The sequence below is a fragment of the Myotis daubentonii genome, chromosome 3 (assembly GCF_963259705.1).
Source record: "Myotis daubentonii chromosome 3, mMyoDau2.1, whole genome shotgun sequence".
Taxonomy (NCBI): domain Eukaryota; kingdom Metazoa; phylum Chordata; class Mammalia; order Chiroptera; family Vespertilionidae; genus Myotis; species Myotis daubentonii.
Genome location: NC_081842.1, coordinates 149,258,685 through 149,279,114, shown reverse-complemented (window position 1 = coordinate 149,279,114; position 20,430 = coordinate 149,258,685). Strand labels below are relative to the sequence as shown.

The following is a 20,430-nucleotide window of genomic DNA, read 5'->3' as shown; positions in this document are numbered from 1 at the left end:
AAAATACATATAAGATTTTGTAGCTTTTTTTCCCAAATTATAAGAGAAAGTTTATATAGAAAGTTAGAGAGGTAGTAGAAGTGAGCCAGGTGGACTGGGCAGGCTCAGGAAACAAATTTCAGAAGCAAAAGAAGGGCCCTTGGAGCTTAAGAGAGGGAAAGGCAGAGGTAATGTGTCTGAGGGAAAGGCACAGGTGTGCTCCCAAGAGGGGAGAGCATGCCAAGATTGTGTGGCTTTAAAATTTATTATGACTGAATATCTTGCTTCCCTGCACTCTAGGTAAGAAGGCCTTTTGATTATTCATGATAGGATATATGAATATAATTTCATTTCTTCAAAATTTTATTAGAGGAAACTTTTCTGAAATCTGTAAAATATATTTTCTGATAGAAATATATTGATCTTTATGAATTTTTTATTAATCTGTTTTTTAATACCTGTCCTGGATTTTTATAGCAATTTGATTTTATGCAGTTTTCTTAGTCAAGTCACAATTTCTTACAAATTTGTTCATCAGACTCAAGGTTCTTATGGCTATCCTGTATTATGAGTTGGCATCTCTATTCCAATACTAGAGGCCCAGTACATGAATTCATGCACCAGTGGGGTCCCTCGGCCTGGCCTGAGGGATCAGCCGGAAACCGGCAGTCCAACATCCCCTGGGGGATGTAGTAGTGTGCGAAGCTGAGGCAGTAGTGCGCTGTGCCACTCCTGCTCATCCTGGCCCCACTGCACTTGCTGCCGCCTGGTATGCTCACTGCCACTCCACTGCGGTCAATGATTCGAGAGTAGAATGAGAAGCAAAATGCTGAGTATAGGCTATTCATCTATCTATAGTCTGTAAGACTTAAAGACATACTATATTAGGTAGCTTTGATTATTTTAAAGTAAAAGTAAGTTTATTGAAGCTCAGGGAAGTGAGGCAAAGGAAGGGCCCTTGGATACAGGATGTGCGGAGATGGGGAGAAGCCTGGGATGAGCTGCTGCCGCTGCCAGCTGCTCCCCTGGTTGCAAACCTAGTTGGAACTCTTAGAGTTTAGCAGAGTACTAACATGGTATGTCATATTTTTATTATTCTTAAGAGTTTATATCATAGAATAATGTAGGGCAGGTACATATTTGAACAATTAAGACAGATGTATAGATTGCATATATTATAATTATATTAATGAAGTCTGGTTTTGTTCAAAGGTGAAACCATAATTTCTCCACAAAATGTAAAAGCTACCTGCATCTATATCTGTGGTCTTTGTAGTCTATCTTCTTCCTTTCTCCTCCCACCTAACCCCCAACACTTAAATGATATTTAGTAGAATGACATTGATAGGGTTCATATAATTGAAAATACTTGAATCCTTTAAATTAAAGCACATTTTTTGCCAACTCAAACACAGAAAGTACTTCAGAACTATAAACAGCAACCACACACCAGCCACAGGCCGCCCTGCCTGCATCACTATCCTTCAGGCCTTGCCTATGTCTGGGGACACATGGGAAAAGAGAACCTTCCCAATTGGATTGCAAGTTGAGGAAATTGGAGGTCTCGTGTTAAGTGAACATAGAGGTATCTTCTTGGAAAGAGAAAGATTTTGCTTGCTTATACACCCACACTCACAACATCCCTGCATCATAAGTCACCTATAATCATTTTGATTCGCTTGAGCAGCACAATTGGCCTTTTACAGAGTATGTAAAAAATAAAGCCATTTTTGTTTTCTTTGCGGATTTTGCTCAGCTGCCTGTAGTATTCACAGTGTCCACACTTCAAGGGCCCACCACACTCTTTCAAAATATGCTTGGCTTTTAATATATTAACATCTATTGCTGGCCTCAGGCTTTCAACAATGACACAGCCACTAATGTCAGTGATGCCAGATCAGCCTGGATGATTATGCTTTTGTAGAACAAAAGAGAATGTACCCATCACTCAAAGAGAAGGCCTTTCAGCTTTTCAGACATAAAAACAGTGAACTTCCCTGAGAATATTCCTTTTGTCCACTGAACTTTTAAAGCAGACTATCAACCATTATAGGTATTACTCATTTACACAACACTTTTCTAACATATGCTGTGAGTACATGTTATTCCCCTAAGAGAGTTTATTTATTTTTTTTTAATATATTTTATTGATTTTTTACAGAGAGGAAGGGAGAGAGATAGAGAGTTAGAAACATCGATGAGAGAGAAACACCGATCAGCTGCCTCCTGCACATCTCCCACTGGGGATGTGCCCGCAACCTAGGTACATGCCCTTGACCGGAATCGAACCTGGGACCTTTCAGTCCGCAGGCCGACGCTCTATCCACTGAGCCAAACCGGTTTCGGCTAAGAGAGTTTATTAACTAATATATCTTTTTATATAGGCAGTTGCTAATTTTAAGTTCATATTTCTTTACAATTTTACCCTATTTTGTACTTACTTGTGGTTCATTCAATAAACTTTATTTCAATAACTAAGGGTTAAAAACACACTATTGAGTGGCATTTAGCAATTTTAACAATGTCAAGCAACAAACATTTTAGGAAAGGAAAGAACAGTAACATATCCAATGGAAACTGATGACATCTCAGGAGGCAGAAGGTAATTATTAAAATTAAAATGTAGCCCTAGCTGGTTTGGCTCAGTGGATAGAGCCTCATCCTGTGAACTGAAGGGTCCCAGGTTCGATTCTGGTCAAGGGCATGTACCTCAGTTGCAGGCTCCTCCCTGGCCCGGACCCTGGTTGGGGCTCAAGCAGGAGGCAACCAATTGATGTGTCTCTCACGTTGTCGATGTTTCTCTTTGTCTTTCCCTCTCTTTACTCTCTCTAAAAATCAATGGAAAAATATCCTTGGGTGAGGATAAAAAAAAATTAAAATGTATTCAGTTTGAAAAAGATTTGGTGTTGACCAGCCTTGGTGTCCTGGAGCCTAAAGCAAATAATGATTACTTGCTCATACAAGCTGGCCTGGAGAGAGGGGTGAAGGCACTAACTATAGTTTGGAGCTTTACCACACTGACCTACACTTGCAATTGGGGAAAATAGCACCAGAATATATATATATATCTAATATGCTAATTGTCCCTCCAACCATTTGACTGTTCGACCAGTTGCTATGATGTGCACTGACCACCAGAGGGGCAGGCGCTCCGACCAATAGGTTAGCTTGCTGCTGGGGTCTGGCCAATCAGGACTGGGCAAGACAGGCTGGACATGCCCTGGAGCCCTCCCATGGTCCCTCCCTGGCCCTGATCGGTCGTGCACCAGTGGGGTACCTCGGCCTGGTCTGCACCCTCTCTTAATCCAGGACCCCTTGGGGGATGTCCGCAGGCCAGGCCGAAGGACCCCACCTGTGCACAAATCTGTGCACTGGGCTTCTAGTTTTAAATAAAGAAAGAGGAACCTATGAGCACCATGTCAGAGATCTCTTTTTATACCTACTCTACTGCCAGTGTCAGCTGTAAAGGTATTTGTAAAGTTAAATGAATGATTATAAAACCCCTTTGGTGCCATATAGTTGAGGCTGACAAATAGTTAGATGTAACTAGAGTACTAATCAGATGGGACCTTTATTATAATGCTTAGCAAGCAGAGCAGACTTTATCATGAAATCAAATAGCTTCGCTTTTAAAAAAATACTGTATCCTTTCAGATAAATAACATACCCTTGTCTTATAGTAAATTCTTATTTTAATTAAACTCTTAGTAGCTACTTGGTAAATGATGATTTTAGTATAATTGGTACTGCTTCTTTAATTAAAAGCTCTCTTTTGTGACTTATTCTTTTTTTAAAATATCACTGATTTGATCTCCTGTGAAGTAACTGTTCTTTTTTGCTTAAATAATACAAATTGAAATTTGTGAGTGGATATGTATTCCATTATGTGGGAAAGAAATGTCCCTTTTAAAAGCAAGTATGCCTTTAGAAATTTTGATGGATTCAAAGAGGGCAAAATCCTGGAGAGTATAAGAACCTCTTGATTTAAGAGGTTGGACTTAAGGCATTTCACCATTTTATTTCTAATATGAAAATAATTGTAATTTAGAAGTAATTTTAAGCTTGCAAACATTTCTTTTGTAGAAGTGTTATCTAAATTTACTGAAGTGAAACAGAATGGGTCTCCTTCTAAAGAGAAAATAAAGGTAAGTTAATTCTCCATTTTTACCTTAGAATTTTAAAATTATATATGTTATAACTCACTAGATAGTAGTAGCTTTCTTTGCAATTGGTTGTTTGATTTACATGAAGACTTGTCACTCTATTCAGTTTGTCAGGTGTTCAAAGATTTTTTACGAAAGAAGATTGAATAGAAAGTATTAGGCTACATTTTTCTAATAAAATATAACTATTATATAAGTCAAACAAATAAGTAGAACAAATTTATAGAATTTTTGGCTTAGTCTTGTGAGTCGAAATATAGAGAGCAGCCTTGGTGTTCCCATATGTATACAGTAGGTGGAATAAGGGCTTTGCCTAGTGCCTTTCACAGCATAATCATTAAGTGTTAGCTATTATAATACAGCTTTTTAACTGAGTACTGAATCAGAATTTGTTGATAGTCGTATGGGTCAACCATCATGTGATTTTAACCACCTCTCCCTTTATGTCTGTAATTCAGTAAAGAAAAAGGGGCAAAAGAGGATTTGTCTCTCGATTTGATATAAAGGCTAAGTTTTTATTTTCAGTAGATCACAGGAAAGCACTTAAAAATAAGTAGCACTGTTTGATAATATACATGTAAGTCTATGGGTACTAGTAATTATGATTTTAGGCTTTGACTAACTACTTAGTATAAGCTATGTATATGATGGCAAAGATATTTAACCTTTCTAAACCTTGGTTTTCTCATTTGTAAGATAGGAATAATTATACCTTATGAATTTGTGTGACTTAAATAATTTCATATTCAAAGATAGTGTTCAATTATATTCTTTCCTCATGTTTCTATATTCTTAGTTATATTTTGTGTGTGGTTAAAACCCTGAAAGGTAATTTTATTTAACTTTGTCTTAACAGATACAATCTTCTATGCAAGATACAACCTCCAGTACTATTGCCCTTTTTCATCAGACTACACATTCAAGTGGAACCGCACCAGATCACCACCAGTTAGCAATTAATCATCAAGAATTAGAACATAAACCGAGTGTGAAAAACATTTCACCTTTACAAATCCTGCCTCCCTCAGGTAAGAAATTAGCAAGTAAATGACTGCAAATGAGAAACTGACTTCTAAATCTGTATATGAAAATGCTAAGGTCACCCTACCCTTGGTCGGCAAACTGCCGCTCGCGAGCCACATGCGGCTCTTTTGGCCCCTTGTGTGTGGCTCTTCCTAAGCTAGGAGTACCCTAATTAAGTTAATAGCAATGTACCTACCTATATAGTTTAAGTTTAAAAAATTTGGCTCTCAAAAGAAATTTCAATCGTTGTACTGTTGATATTTGGCTCTGTTGACTAATGGGTTTGCCGACCACTGCTAGCCTGTTTGACTCAGTGAATAGAGCGTCAGCCTGTGGACTGAAGGGTCCCAGGTTCAATTTGGTCAAAGTCATATGCCTGGGTTGTGGGCTCGATCCCCAGTAGGGGGCATGCATGAGGCAACTGAACAATGATTCTCATTGATGTTTCTAGCTCTCCCTCTCCCTTCCTATCTGAAATCAATAAAAATATATATTTTAAAAAATTGCTAAGGTCATCTTGATTGCTATGCATCTGAGATACTGAAAATCATAACTAGTACATTTCAGGTTAGAAATAATCACTGAAACACAGTGTTAGAAATTATCTGCTTCATACCCAAAGGCATCTTTACATTTTTTTATAAGTATATTTTATTGGGGGTTTTTTTTACAGAGAGGAAGAGAGAGGGATAGAGAGTTAAAAACATTGATGAGAGAGAAACATAGATCAGCTGCCTCCTACACATCCCCTGCCAGGGATGTGCCCACAACCAAGGTACATGCCCTTGACCGGAATCGAACCTGGGACCCTTGAGTCCGCAGGCCGACGCTCTATCCACTGAGCCAAACCGGTCAGGGTGGCACTCTTTACATTTGAATGAAAAATTATATGTACACTTCACATGCTACTTACTTTCATATACATTATATACACTGGCATGTTTGCTATATAAAAAAAAACCATCACTGCCAGAGCCCATACTACCAAGTTCTGAGCATACTTAGGAGATATTGCTTTTCATTTCCATGATGCCCATGCCTACATGGGTTGGAAACATAAGATTGAATGAGGAAAAGATATTTAGAAATTTCATAGAAAGAAATGGAATTATATAAATAGTTTACAGCTAAGGCAACTTGGGCTAGAAATACTTGCCTAATGGTGGTTTGTATTTACTACAAACGTCTTCTAAATTAGCTAACTTTATATGGTTAGATTCATTTGACTTCATAAATGCCTTATAGGTTGTCAGAAATGGAGGCATTGCCAGTCTCAGAATTGTTCTCCTAGGGATGTGTGGCACAAAGGATATTCTCTGATAGTGATGAGCACAGTCTAGGGAGTAAACCTTGAGACTAATGTTTCCGGGGCAAGACTAGAGGCAGGTGTGGATATTCCTTATGCATGGCTCCTTCCCTCTAGGCTGCTCCTGGGTTTCCACTTGGCCTTCCAAAGCAGAAGAAATTTCTAAGCTGTTTTTGTGCAGCATAGATTAGGAGGAAACAGTGAAGTTTGATACACCTTTATTGCTTCCAGTAAAAGCTCCCCACTATTCTGTAGAGATCAAGAGAGAAAATATCTAAGGCAACACTGTAGGGCATCCCAGGAAAAAGAAAACAAAAGATCTAGAGTCTAAAATACTTATTATTTTCTGAAAAAAGATTTTCAAGATACTCAGGAGAATTACTGAAGGTGTAGTGGTTCTAGGTCATGATCGTCTTGAATACCAGTGCTAGATATGAGTCTCTTATTTTGTAAAAACAAAACAAACAAACAAAAAAACAAATAGGGAGGAAAGATACCTGTGACTTTGACACTAAGGTGTTTTTTTCTAAGACTGGGAGTTGTTTTGTTTTGAGTTTTTAGTCAGGGATTTGAACATGTTTAAAGGCTGGTCAGAAGGGAAAAGTTGCTGTTTTCATTATAGTAAGTTAATAGAAGAATGATAGGGATAGCCTTGAAGAAGAATAAAGAGAATGAAAAACAATTAGAAAGAGGAAAGTCAAGATGGTGGTGTTTTTTTTTAAATCCTATCTATGAAAAAGTAGGTTTTATGTATCTAAGTCTTCAGTTGGAATCTATTATTGTATTACTTCAATTTCTGTTTACATGGCGATTATAACATGATCTGTAAAGGGAAAGTTTGGGTGATGTTAGAGTGGCTGGCTGGCTGTTCTGCTACACTTACTAATTTTTCAGAAGCAACATGGATTTCATTTGTCAACTGTAGGTGGCACTATGTTCAAGAGAAACTGTAAATATATAAAAGCTATAAAATATATATAGAATTTTACTTTTCTGGAGTTTAATCTCGATAGAAAAAAATTGGGGTTACACCTCTAATTTAAACAATGAAAGTAAGAAAAACATTACCAAAGTTTTCTTACTTAAAAAGAAAAACACATGACAAAATATTAGAGTAAGCAAAATATTTTTAAAATTGAATTTTCAGTGTCATCAGCTTTTTTAAAAAAAAAAAAAAAAAAAAAAAACCTCTGCCATTATCTCTACATGAACTGAAAGTTGTCTAATTTTTTTCCTTAAAATAAGTTGACATTTTTTGTCATAAAGGATTACTACCTTATCCTTATAACTTAACCTTTCCCAGCTTACAAACCTCTCAATTTTATTAAGAATTTTTTAAAAAGCAAAACTTATGCTGTCATCAGTGTAGATTTGTATGGCAAATGAAAAGGTACATCAAAGAGTTTGCCATCTAGTAGCAAAAACAAACAACTGGAATATAAACTAAAAAAAAATATTATGCCCTAAAAGAATCAAAAATGAAATTTAAGGAGGTGGTAAGGCAGAATAACCTGATCTCTTTGGTAGATATGTATTTTACAGGATAAATAAATATCATTTGAGCTGGATACTGGAGAAAATGTAAGATTTTTCTATGTATATCTAGGATTGGAAGGCATTTTGTATGGTGGAAACAGCATGAATGAAGTGTATTTAGGAAGCCAGTCATTAGATGTGGTTAAAGCTTTTACTGGATAAACAGAAATACAAGGAAATAAATTTGGAAATGTAAACCTGGTTCAGATAATAAAGAACCTTGATATCTAAAGACTTTGGACATGATTGCAATGGTGTAGTCAGTGGGTAGCCAATGAAGGTTTTTTTGAGCAAAAGGGTGTGCTTCAAGGTAATTAATCTGCCAATATTATGTAGATCAGTTGGAGGAATGGGGCATAGAGACCAGAGGAGAGCAGCTGGGCTGTTGCTTTAACTGTTGATAATAATCTGAGTTATATCCTTAAGCCTCTTATCATTTTCCTTTACTGCAGAGCTTTTTAGCCATGTTCCAAAGTATAGGCTTCATAAGCTAGTGATCCCCTGTCATAGCAGTAGGCGTGAAGCCGACTTCCATTTGCTCAAGTGTGCAATGATCTGTACATCCTTCCTGAGTGATCATCTTGGTGTCTGTGACTTCTAGTCTCATTTTTACAACTCAAGCATCCAAGTCCTGGGTATCCTATATGATAAAGTGGGAATATGCAAATTGACCATCACTCCATCACAAAGATGGTGGTGCCCACAGTGGAGACAGGGTTTCCATGACACAAGATAGCTACACCCACAGCAGAGGCCAAGTTCCTGTAACGATCCTTAACAAGCAATCACCAGGGACCTGAGGCTGCGTCACCCCCACACACCCACCCCTGTGGGGCTTGACAGGGAAACTCAGGCCATGACCCCCGCCCGGTGGGGCTTGATAGGGGACATCAGGCCATGCCCCCTGCCTGGCGGGGCTTGATGGGGGACCTGAGGCTTCGACCCCGCATGGCAGAACTTGATAAGGATGGGACCGGCCAAATCTAGATCTAGCCCAATGGGGGTGGGGCCGGCCGGGTCTGGGTCTTGCACAATTTCAAGGCGCATGTGGGTGGGCGGGGACTTGACTCTGGGTCTCGTGGTGCACCCCAGACTCTGAAAGGAGGAAGATTTTCATATACATTTTACTAATTTTCTTTCATCTCTGACACTTCTATTATAAAGGGCAAATAGCAATATTAAAGTACTTCCTCTAATTAATCCCCTTTTAATGTGCACAGATTTCGTGCATCAGGCCACTAGTATTTATATAACTCTACTGAACAACTACCCTTAAACATAGCATAAACATGTCAAACAGCATTTCAAAACTAAATTTCCCCTTTTTAACCTCCACATTTAAATCTTTCCTCTTTAATTATTGATAAGGGCATTGCCACCACTTACTCAGAGTTAGCAAACTGAGAGTCATTTGGAATTTACTTCATATATATACTCTTTATACTTCTTAAATAATATTTGGCCCCAAGCAGAGAAGGGATATAGTTCTGTACTTAAAGCTTTCCTCCCTGTTTTTCCATTAATTGTCGAACTGAGAAAGCGTAGGTACATTGGGCAATCCTATATAATAAAAGGCTAATATGCAAATCGACCAAACTGCAAATGACTGGTCACTATGACGCGCACTGACCACAGGGAGCAGGCGCTCAATGTAGGAGCTGCCCCCTGGTGGTCAGTGTGCTCCCACAGGGGGAGTGCTGCTCAGTCATAAGCTGGGCTCACAGCTGGCAAGTGCAGCGGCAGTGGCAGGAGCTTCTCCCGCCTCTGAGCAGCACTAAGGATGTCCGAGTGACAGCTTAGGCCTGCTTCTCCCATCAGTCGGACATCCCCCAAGGGCTACCAGACTGCAAGAGGGTGCAGGCCGGGCTGAGGGACCCCCCCCCCCCCCCGAGTGCACAAATTTCGTGCATCGAGCCTCTAGTATAGGAATATACACTTTTAATTTTGTTCATTCATACATCTATTGATAGTATTTTGTTTCACCCTCCTATGCTCACTTCCTATCCCTTAATGTTCCTCTCTTCTTCAAGCCTCAACTTCAACTAGTGTGATTTAGCCAGAGGATCAGTCAAGGGATTGATAGGTAGTAGAGCTTAAATGTAAATTACTACATATGCAAGTGGCCAGAAATTTGTGAACTTGAGTTGGTGAACAAAGGTGATACAGTTTTCATTTGTCCCCCCTGTCCTTTTGTCACTTGTTAGGACCTGTAGACTATAACTAGAGAGAATTGAAACAGAAGTGACCCAATTAAGTTTCATGAATCCAGATGCTCTTGGTCAGAAATGACAAAAAACTCAGCTCAAACTGGGGTAAACAATAAGGATTTTTGTTACCATACAAAACCAGTAGTTCACATTATAGGTCAGTTGTTTAGGCATGGCTTAACAAAGGTGCAAGCTCTTTCTGCATTTGTCTTCATCCACAATAAATGGCATATTTGTAGGAAAGCTTAATAATTAACAGGATTGCATAGTTCTCTTCATCTTGAGTCAAACCAACCTTTTGCTATTCCCATCCTCTCACTAGCTACTATAGGTGTCTGGTGTCTTATTTCTTCCATTCTTTGAGTTTTCTTTGTTCTCAACTTGGCCACCAGAATGCATCTTTCCCTAGAAGCCCTACATTGGCTTATGCCTTCTCTTTCTTAAATGATCCATGTGGGTAGGATTACCATGACTGGTTTGTTCTAATGGAGCTGAGGTCAACCTACACACTGGAGGACTGCTATAGTTTTGGGACAGATAAAATAGATTTTGGTGGGTGAACCACAATGTCAGATTTATTTTATGCTGACCAAAAAAAAAGGGGAGGGGGAGAGGGGACAGAAATAGAACTGGTAAATTTCAAGTGAAAAATGTTTATTTTACAGTATAATGAGTCCCAGGAAAGTTGAGAAGCATCCAAAAATTAGTCATTTTGTTTTCATAGTTTCTGAACCAGAGAGAGGGAAAAAGACATTCTGGACAAGTAAGATGAACTGTCTTGATTATACTATTTTAAAAATGTGTGCATCTATCTAGGTGGTTCTGAAAATCACTTGAATGGCCTAACTGTGATGCATCAGTCTGGTGATGACACAATGGTGGTCGAGTCTGAATGTCAAGCTTCTGTGCAGAAGGTAAGAGTAATGTTATTTTTTTCTCACAATATTAAAGGGATTTAAATTTTAATATGGTAATGGTCCTAATTAACTTGAATGAGATTTTTGATCTCTAAACCTAATTTTTGCCTATTAAAAAAAAAGTTACTTGTGAGCAACAACCTTTCCCCACCCTTAGTTCTTATGATTGTATTTATTTGTAAATTCTATAATGCTAATATTTGCCAGGTATCCTGGATTTTTGTTGTTTTTTAAATCCTCACCCAAGGACATACTTGAGAGAGAAACATCAATTGGTTACCTTCTTCCCCATGTACCCCAACCTATGCCATTCTTATGGTATCATCTGACTTTGTCTCTTATCAATCATGTGTATACTTGCTTTATTTTCCCTATAGGATGATAAATATTATTATTACAGTGACTGGTTTATTTATTGCTATATTTTTTGTGGATTGTCATACCCTTTGTACATGTTTTACACAGTACATTGAAATCCTTGTCATGCATGTTGTTTTAATTTGGTCTTAGATGAATAATTGAATTTACCTTATCTGTTTTTATATCTTTTCTGACTGTAGTAACCTTTTATAAAATTACATTAAGCCTTTATCTATTACCATATCAAAAAGCATTGTTTTCCTTCCAAAATTTGGATGATATCTGTAGACATAGACTGAATCAGATTTTTTTTTTAGGATATAAAAATCAAGAATGCTGACTCTTGGAAAAGTTTAGGCAAACCAGTAAAAACTTCAGGTATACGGAAATCCTCAGATGAGCTCTTCAACCAGTTTAGAAAAGCAGCAATAGAGAAGGAAGTAAAAGCTCGAACACAGGAACTAATACGGAAACATCTGGAACAGAATACAAAGGAACCCAAAGTATTTCAAGAAAATCAAAGGTCTATAATTTACTGGATTAAAGGAGGCCTTGAGAGATTTAGAATATATATTTAAAATATATTAAATTTCTGTTCTGTTATGTGACTATGATTTACCTATTTTTAGTAGAACATAGAGAAAATTATAATTGCAAGAGAGTAAATTTATTTTTTATTAATAAGTAGTAGTTTGCTTTGAAAAGTATAGAAATAATCAAGTTATTCATTGAGTTGCTAAAGACACTAATATTTCTAAATGATAAGTATATCATAATTTAACAGAAATGTCTTAGTAGTATTTCCAGTCTGTGTGTAAGAAGATAGTAGTAAACCTTTGTCACAGTTTTCAAGACCCGTCACTCTTAGACACAAAAAAAAACATCTTTTGTTTGTTTGGTTTTTTTTGTTGTTGTTGTTGTTAATCCTCACCTGAGGATATTTTTTCCATTGATTTTAAGAGAGTGGAATGGAGGGGAAGAGACAGAGAGAAACATCAATGCGAGAAAGACACATAGATTGGTTGTTCCCACACGTGCCCCAACTGGGCCAGGGATGGAAGATCAGTTGCAGGCCGATAACCTAACATTGAGCAAGACTGGCTAGGGCTCAAAAATAAATCTTTAAAATAATGTTATGATATATGAAGAGGGGTTTCTAGAACATTGCTTTATATTTGTAATTTAATAGCATAACTTTGTAATAACTTTCAAGGAATTTGAAACCTATTTGAGTTCTACTATTCCTTTCAGGCACCCTGGCTCCACTCCAGAATCCTTTTCAAATAAGATGCCAAACAAGTGCCTTGGAGACAAGCAAAAAGAACATCAGCAGTCATTGGAAGCTCAAGAGAACAGTAGACTTGGGCTTCTCAAAGACCGTAATTTAGCAAGGGAGAGAGAGCAAGAGCGGAGGAGGAGAGAAGCAGTAAGTGAATTTTAGTTTACTAAATCTAACTAACAAAGCAAAGATTTAACAGAGCAGTGTCTTCACATGTTCAAACATGTATTTGAGGTAGTTTTTTAATGACAGTGTTACCTCTTTAGAGAGGATCAGGTTCTGGAGCTACTACAATATGTGGGTTCAAATACTGATTATGCCATTTGCTAGACTTTTGGGTCTGGGCTAGCTATTTAACCTCTCTGTGCCTCAAACTCCTTGTCTATAAAGAAGAAGAATAATGCCTATTGTGAAGATGAAATGAATTTATATGTATTCAGCATGTAGGATAATATTTTGCACATAGGTAAAGTGATTTATCACTTACTTAGTAGTGTTGTTACACATGATGGGTCTACTTTAAAGTAGTGTGGACTTAAAGAGCTTTCTAAAATGATAGAAATGTTATTTATCTATTAAATATAATAGTGACCTGCCACATATGTGACTAATAAATTTTACTTAATTTTAATGAATTTAAACAGCAAAGTTTGATATTATCTGTTTTTTTATGGTTTTTAGGAGCTCTTTATTAAAATTTCATTAGTACTTTACTAGAAGTCTTCCTTTAGTGACCTAGGAATTTTCCTGTTCATACTCACAAGGGCCTGATTTCAGTCACCCATAAGTGATTTCTCAGCAACCTACTTACCACTTAACAATCCAACTAGGTAACCTGATATAATTTCTAATATCCTACACACTTTCCTGGAGCTGGAATAAACCTGGAACCCACCAAAACTTGACTAATAAAGCCACATCTAACGGCTTGATAACTGTCACTCTTGGCAACCTGAACTCTTATGTTGCTAGTTGACAGATCCATACTCTAAAAGCTTGCAATGACTTGAACCCTAGCAAAGCTCATTGCATGCCAGTTTCTTTGGCCAAGTTTTCTTTTCTTAATTTTGCATGGTTGAAGTGTATATAAGAAAGGAATATCCAGATTACGGTGTCAGTTGCAGAGAGTTTTCGTGCACCAGATTCGCACACCGGTGGAGTCCCTCAGCCTGGCCTAGCCCTCTTGCAATCTGGACCCCTTGGAGGATGTCGGATAGCGGTTTTGGCCCAATCCCTGCAGGCCTGATCCAGACAGGAGGGAGCCTGATCCTGTGCATTGAGCGTCTGTCCCCTGGTGGTCAGTGCACATCATAGTGACCAGTCGACCGGTCATTTGGTCATTTGGTCACTTAGGCTTTTATATATATAGATTAGAGTGTTCATATTTAAATCATGGTATCTGTTAACTGGTGTAGAGAATAACTAGTTGCGTATCAATTATTCCACAAGTGAAGATTTTTTAGTCAGGATGGAAGAGAATCTGAAATAAAGTGTCTTTAAATAAAAACAAGTTCCATTACAATATTCTTGGAATTTTGCAGTCTGTTTGGATAGTTATAGGAGTATCACATGATATTTCGACTAGGACAATGTATCCAACTCTCATATTGGAGGATTAAAATAGCACTTTGAGGGACCATCTGGATCTGGGCAGATATTTGGCATCCTAAGAGCTGGCATTAAGAAAAAGTAGTCTGGTTTAAGATGTAAGAAATTATCATGCTCTAGCTGGTTTGGCTCAGTGGATAGAGCGTTGGCTATCACTCAGCTGTTGCAGCTTACTGATTAAAAAACAAACAAACAAACAAAAAACTTGTTTTGAGCTTTCACAGTTGGTATCATTTCAGAGGTCAGAGAATATCTAACCTGAATCACAGGGGTATTTAGAGGCGGCTTCAAAATGTAAATGTTTCCTTTGTCTTAATTAGCCTTTTCTTTACTTTAGCTTATTTTTAATGGCTTCTTAGCATTTAATAAAAATTGTACTGATACTACAACTGCAGTCTGGTTTGATCTTCATAAATATCTACATATAAAATAAATTTGCTTAAATAATTTGCTTAAGGTTACATAGTTATTAAGTGGCAGAATCAAAGAAAATTCATAGCTGTAGCATACAGTAGTTCTCTTGCATATGTAAGATATTGGTTCATTCAGAAAATAATTTGATGTGCCTGTGCCCAGCACTATATTGGTTACAGAGATACATGAAATAATGTAATCTCAGTTCATGTTCTTATTAATACCCATTCTGTCAACACTGAGAATTTTCTCTTGGATAGAAAGATTAAGCTTGTTCTTAGTGTTCCTGTAAGTTTTAATTATTTATCGCAAAAACAATATTTTAACAAAAATTATACAGTATATATTCAGAAATAAATTACATACAAAATCATTATGTTAAATAAGTTGGATTCATATTGTATGATCTGTTCCAAATGATGCATAATCATGTTTATATAGATGTAATAAAGTCATGTTTTTAAGTAACATTTAAATTTTCTCTTCTTTTTTATAGATGGCTGGTACCATTGATATGACTCTTCAACGTGACATTATGACAATGTTTGAAAACAACTTTGATTAAAACTCAGTTTTTGAATTAACCATCAACTTAAAATGAATGATATAGAAGATTAAGATGCATATGGCAAAATTATTGCTTTCAGACATCAAAACACTAATATTAATGTTGTATTTTGACTGCTCTAAAATGATTAAACAATTTTCACTACATTTCTTGATAGGTATATGTTCATTTTTTAATGACATTACAGGAACTTTTATAATATTGGATCCCTAAAAATTGAGTAAATTCCCAGATGTTATTCATTTTCTAAATAATTATTTACTTTGTATTATAGGCCTTGTCTTAGCAATGAAAATCCAAAAGAGACAGTCCCTGTTTGTTTAAAAATGAAGAATATATAAAAAGTGTATCTAAAACATAGTTCCTGTTGTTTTTAACTTTTAAAACAAGTATTTGTCTGCTTTCAAAAATATTTAGAACCTCTAGCAAATAGTTTGTTTCTTTGAGTGTCAGGTTACATAAGATTTTCTGCTAGTTATGTATTCAAAATTTATATTGAAATTAGTATAAGGAAAAGATTACCTATGGTTTGAAAGATGTTAAACTTGAGGCAAAATAACTAACAGTGAGTATTAATTATGTATATAAGTCTCTATAGGAACTTATACAGCATTTCTTAACTTGTATATGTGATAGCAATGGATATGTAAATCTTAATTGTAGTAAGTTCTTTATATCTGTAAAATATTTTTCTTTCATTCTCAAGTTGCTATTTATGTACAAATCATGTGTATCAGCTCCATGTATTTTAAGATTTTGGACTCTTAAAGTGTTATACAATTCAGGCACTATTCTGATACCATCTAAAGTAGAAATTAAAAATGTGTACATATTATGGATAGAAACAAAAGTTTCTTGAGTTCATTTTTTTATAATATATCTTTTGGAAACACTTCTAAACTGTCATCCATTTAAAAAACGATTAACTAGTGGCTAAAATGCTAATATTAAAATAATATCATACCTATTCAACTAAGCATATTTTTAACCAAGAAATTAGTATTGTCTACTAACAGTATGCATTGTTATTTTCCTAAAAGATCATAGACATCTAGATGAGCTATATCTATATATATATGTGTGTGTAGATATATAAAGATACATGAGAAATACATAGTGGTTACCTCTAGATGATGGAATAACAGGTATTGCTTTTATTTCCTTTATACTTCAGTATTTTAATGGTTCTTTTTAATATTGATTATGTGATACTTTTAAGATTTGGGAAATTTTCCTTCCAACCTTGATGTATAGGAATGGTGCTCTAACTGAGCTACCCAGCCAGGGCAAATTTTCCATTTTGAAGAGAAAGAACGAGAATAGTAAATAAGAATTTACTTCTGTCAAATGCACACACTCAATCTTTCAACTGTCTTTAATTAATAAAACTGATCAATTATCTTTGTCTATAGATAAAATAAGAAAGTGTAGCTTTAACATACCTTTTTATATTAAAGAATAATGGGTGTGTTTATTTATTCATTTGAAAGAGAGACATCGATTTGTTGTTCCATTTCTTTATGCACCCATTCATTGATTATTCTATGTGCCCTGACTGGGGATTGAACCCACAACCTTGGTGTATTGGGATGACGCTCTAACCAACTGAGCTACCAAGCCAGGGTGATAATGGCTTTCTTGAGGTTTTTATATAAACACTTGGAGCAGCACTTAGAGAGCTGTGATATGAGTATCAGGAATTAGTTTAACCAACTTAAACTTTAACCTTTGCTTGGTCTATAAGGAGTCTGGCATATTGCAGATGCTCAACAAACTTTTGGTAGGTGGTTGAAGTCAGTTTTGGAGAGAAAAATATCAGTTTATAACATTACTAGAGGCCAGGTGCATGAAATTCGTGCACAGGTGGGGTCCCTCCGCCTGGCTGGCGATCAGGGCCATCTCACCTGGTCCCAATCGGAGCCAAGTGGGGCCAGTGGCCAGGGAGGGACTGCAGGAGGGACCATGGGACCGCTCGGTCAGACACTTTTTTTATAGCATATAAGGTTTTTATGTAGAGAGATATTCAGTAAAAGATTGTTTGACTTCTCTTCTTACATGGAGTTTACTTTTGTTAACTTCATGAAATATTGCATGCAATTTGTTAGCCTTCAACTAAAACCTGGTTTCAGGAGGACCCGTTTAAGTCCTCATCTCTCCTCTCCAACTTCTAAGACTTTTTCATTGTGTTTTCTGGTATTGGTGATCAGTCATCAACAGCATTCCCTCTATAAACAACTTTTGTTTCTTTCCTCTTTTTGTTCTTTAGTTCTGCACATGTAGTCCTTAGGCCATCTGTCTCAGCATCATGTGCGGGAATGTTTTAGAAATGCAAATTCTCAGACTTACTAAATCAGAAAATCTGGGGATGGGGTCCAATAGTTTACATAGTTGAGCAAGCCCTTTAAATTGGAGAGCCACACTCGAACTGAACCCTGGCTCTCTCCTGCACACTCTCATTTAACTGCCTGTTTTTGTGTGTGTGTGTTTTTCAGTAATGTTTTTCTTAAATTTGGAGTACCAGTTGCAGACCATTCTCCCTCTTTCCTAAATACCCCAGTTTTATGTTTTTCATGATCATAAGACCATAATACCACCCATAGTCATTTGCCATCCCTGATTCACTCCTTGTTCCCCAGAGGTTTAAGTCTGTTTCATTGTCACTTTCTAAACACTTCTGAAATTCTTGACCTTTCTGCTAATGATCTTAGTATTAATCAATCATAGCTACTCCTTTGTCAATATCAATAACTAAAATCCTTCCTTAGTCTCAAGCACCCTACCTCACTACCTCAGTGATGGCGAACCTTTTGAGCTCAGTGTGTCAGCGTTTTGAAAAACCCTAACTTAACTCTGGTGCCATGTCACATATTTGCGACCATAGTAAAGCAAAGATTTATATTTTTGATATTTATTTTATATATTTAAATGCCATTTAACAAAGAAAAATCAACAAAAAGTGAGTTCACATGTCACCTGTGACACGCGTGTCATAGGTTCGCCATCACTGCACTACCTCCTATTTTTTCTAGCTTACTCCCATGACTCCAGTCATCCTTAGACATCACAAGGACCTACAGCACATTAATCCTAGTGCCTTTACACAGTAGCTCTCTCGTGATGCCTTCATCTATCCTTTTCCAAAGTTTGTAGTACATTATTTGTAACTAGCTGTACCCGGCCATGCATTGCTGTGGCTCAGTCTGGTTAAATGGAAAAGAAAGAAAGGAGAAAGCGCACTTTTCTAATATGTTTAATTTCACAATGCTTGTGGGTATACAATATTTTTTGTTGTTCCATTGTGCAGATATAGAGATTGTCTGGTTTGCCGACTCTGGAACACGCAACATATAATTGTCCATATGAGAAGCAATCCGTGTCTAGATCTAAACCGCACAATTCTAAAGATTGGCCCTGAGCTTTGTTGATGGTGATTGCAAACACCAATCGAATTGGGAATTGCAATCTCTTAAATTGAAATGGCATATCCATTGGAATCATAGAAATCTGAGGAATGAGGACAGTATAGCGTGTGTTGCTTTTACATCCAACAGATGGTGCTGTTTTTCAAAACATGTTTTTATCTGTCACAGGTATGACATCTATAGTATCTACACTAATAAAAGAGAAAAATGGTAATTGGCGTACGACGATACCCTTTTCATTGGCTAATCAGGGCTATATGCAAATTAACTGCCAACTATGATTGGCAGTTAACTGCCAACTAAGATTGGCAGTTAACTGCCAACAAGATGGCGGTTAATTTGCATATGTAGGCACAATGCAGGGAGGCGAAAGGGAAAGCAGGAAGAAGCCCCCTGCCACTGACAGTGATCAGAAACCCAGGGGGGAGCTAAGAGCTGGGGGGCAGGGCAAAGGCAGCCCTGGGGCCGCCTTTGCCCTGCCCCCCAGCCATGATCGGAGAATCAGGCGCCTTTGCCGCCCTGGCCAGTGATAGCAGGAAGCAGTGATAGCAGTGGAGCCAGCGATGGGAGCTGGACACGGTCGAAGCTGGCAGTCCCGGGAGCTAGGGGTCCCTTGCCTGGGCCTAAAGCGGAGCCCACGATCGCGGGGCCGCTGCAGCTGCGGGTCCCCGCTGCCCGAGCCGGACGCCTCAGCCAGAGGCGTTAGGCCTGGGCAGGGGCGGAGCTTGCAACCACAGGGAGCTGGGGGTCCCCTGCCCAGGCCTGACACCTCTGCCGGAGGCCTCAGGCCTGGTCAAGGGGCCAATCCGGTGATTGGTGATCGGAGGGTGATGAGGGTCAACTCCTCTGGCCGAGCATCAGGCCTGGGCGGGGGGCTGAGCCGGGGATTGGGGGGATATGATGGTCCCCTTGCCCAGGCCTGAAGCCTGGGTCAGAGGCGTCAGGCTTGGGCAGGGGGTGGAGCAAGCGATCAGAGGGAGATGGGGGTCCCCTGCCCAGGCATGATTCCTGGGCCAGAGGCCTCAGGCCTGGGCGGGGGCCAGAGCCAGTGATCGGGGAGAGATGGGGGTCCCCTGCCCAAGCCTGACACCTCTGGCGGAGGCGTCAGGCCTGGGCAAGGGGCCGATCAGGTGATCAGAGGGTGATGGGGGTCTACGCCTCTGGCTGAGGCATCAGGCCTGGGCAAGGGGCAGAGCCAGCAATCGGAGGGGTCTGGGGGTCCCCTGCCCAGGCCTGATTCCCTGGCCAGAGGCATCAGGCCTGGGCTGGGGGCAGAACCAGTGATGGGGAGGAAATGAGGGTCCCCTGCCCAGGCCTGACACCTCTGTCAGAGGCATCAGGCCTGGGCAAGGGGCCAATCCTGCGATTGGAGGGTGATGGGGGTCAACGCCTGAGGGCTCCCAGTATGTGAGAGGGGGCAGGCTAGGCTGAGGGACACTTCCCCCACACACACACCCAGTGCACGAATTTCGTGCACCGGGCCCCTAGTAGGTTTATAAAAACACGCGCGTATTCGAATGCAACATTGTGTCAAAATTTCAAAGCAATCGGTGAAGCACTTTCGGAGATTTAAGATTTTGAACAAACTAACATTTACATTTTTATTTATATAGATATATAGATCATTCCCTTGCATACACTCTCAACT

The 20,430-nt window shown here is 38.4% G+C and overlaps 1 protein-coding gene across 1 annotated transcript in view; it reads left to right on the top strand.

The window, feature by feature from the left end:
- Positions 1-15,600, top strand: part of BRDT (bromodomain testis associated) — a 35,734-nt gene extending 20,134 nt beyond the window's left edge. The window contains exons 12-17 of the mRNA XM_059688882.1: positions 4,063-4,124; positions 4,999-5,170; positions 11,031-11,128; positions 11,809-12,014; positions 12,743-12,917; positions 15,289-15,600. Coding sequence (XP_059544865.1) covers positions 4,063-4,124; positions 4,999-5,170; positions 11,031-11,128; positions 11,809-12,014; positions 12,743-12,917; positions 15,289-15,357 — 782 coding nt within the window. The 3' untranslated portion in view covers positions 15,358-15,600. The remainder of the gene's footprint in view (positions 1-4,062; positions 4,125-4,998; positions 5,171-11,030; positions 11,129-11,808; positions 12,015-12,742; positions 12,918-15,288) is intronic.
- The last annotated feature ends 4,830 nt before the right edge of the window (positions 15,601-20,430 follow it).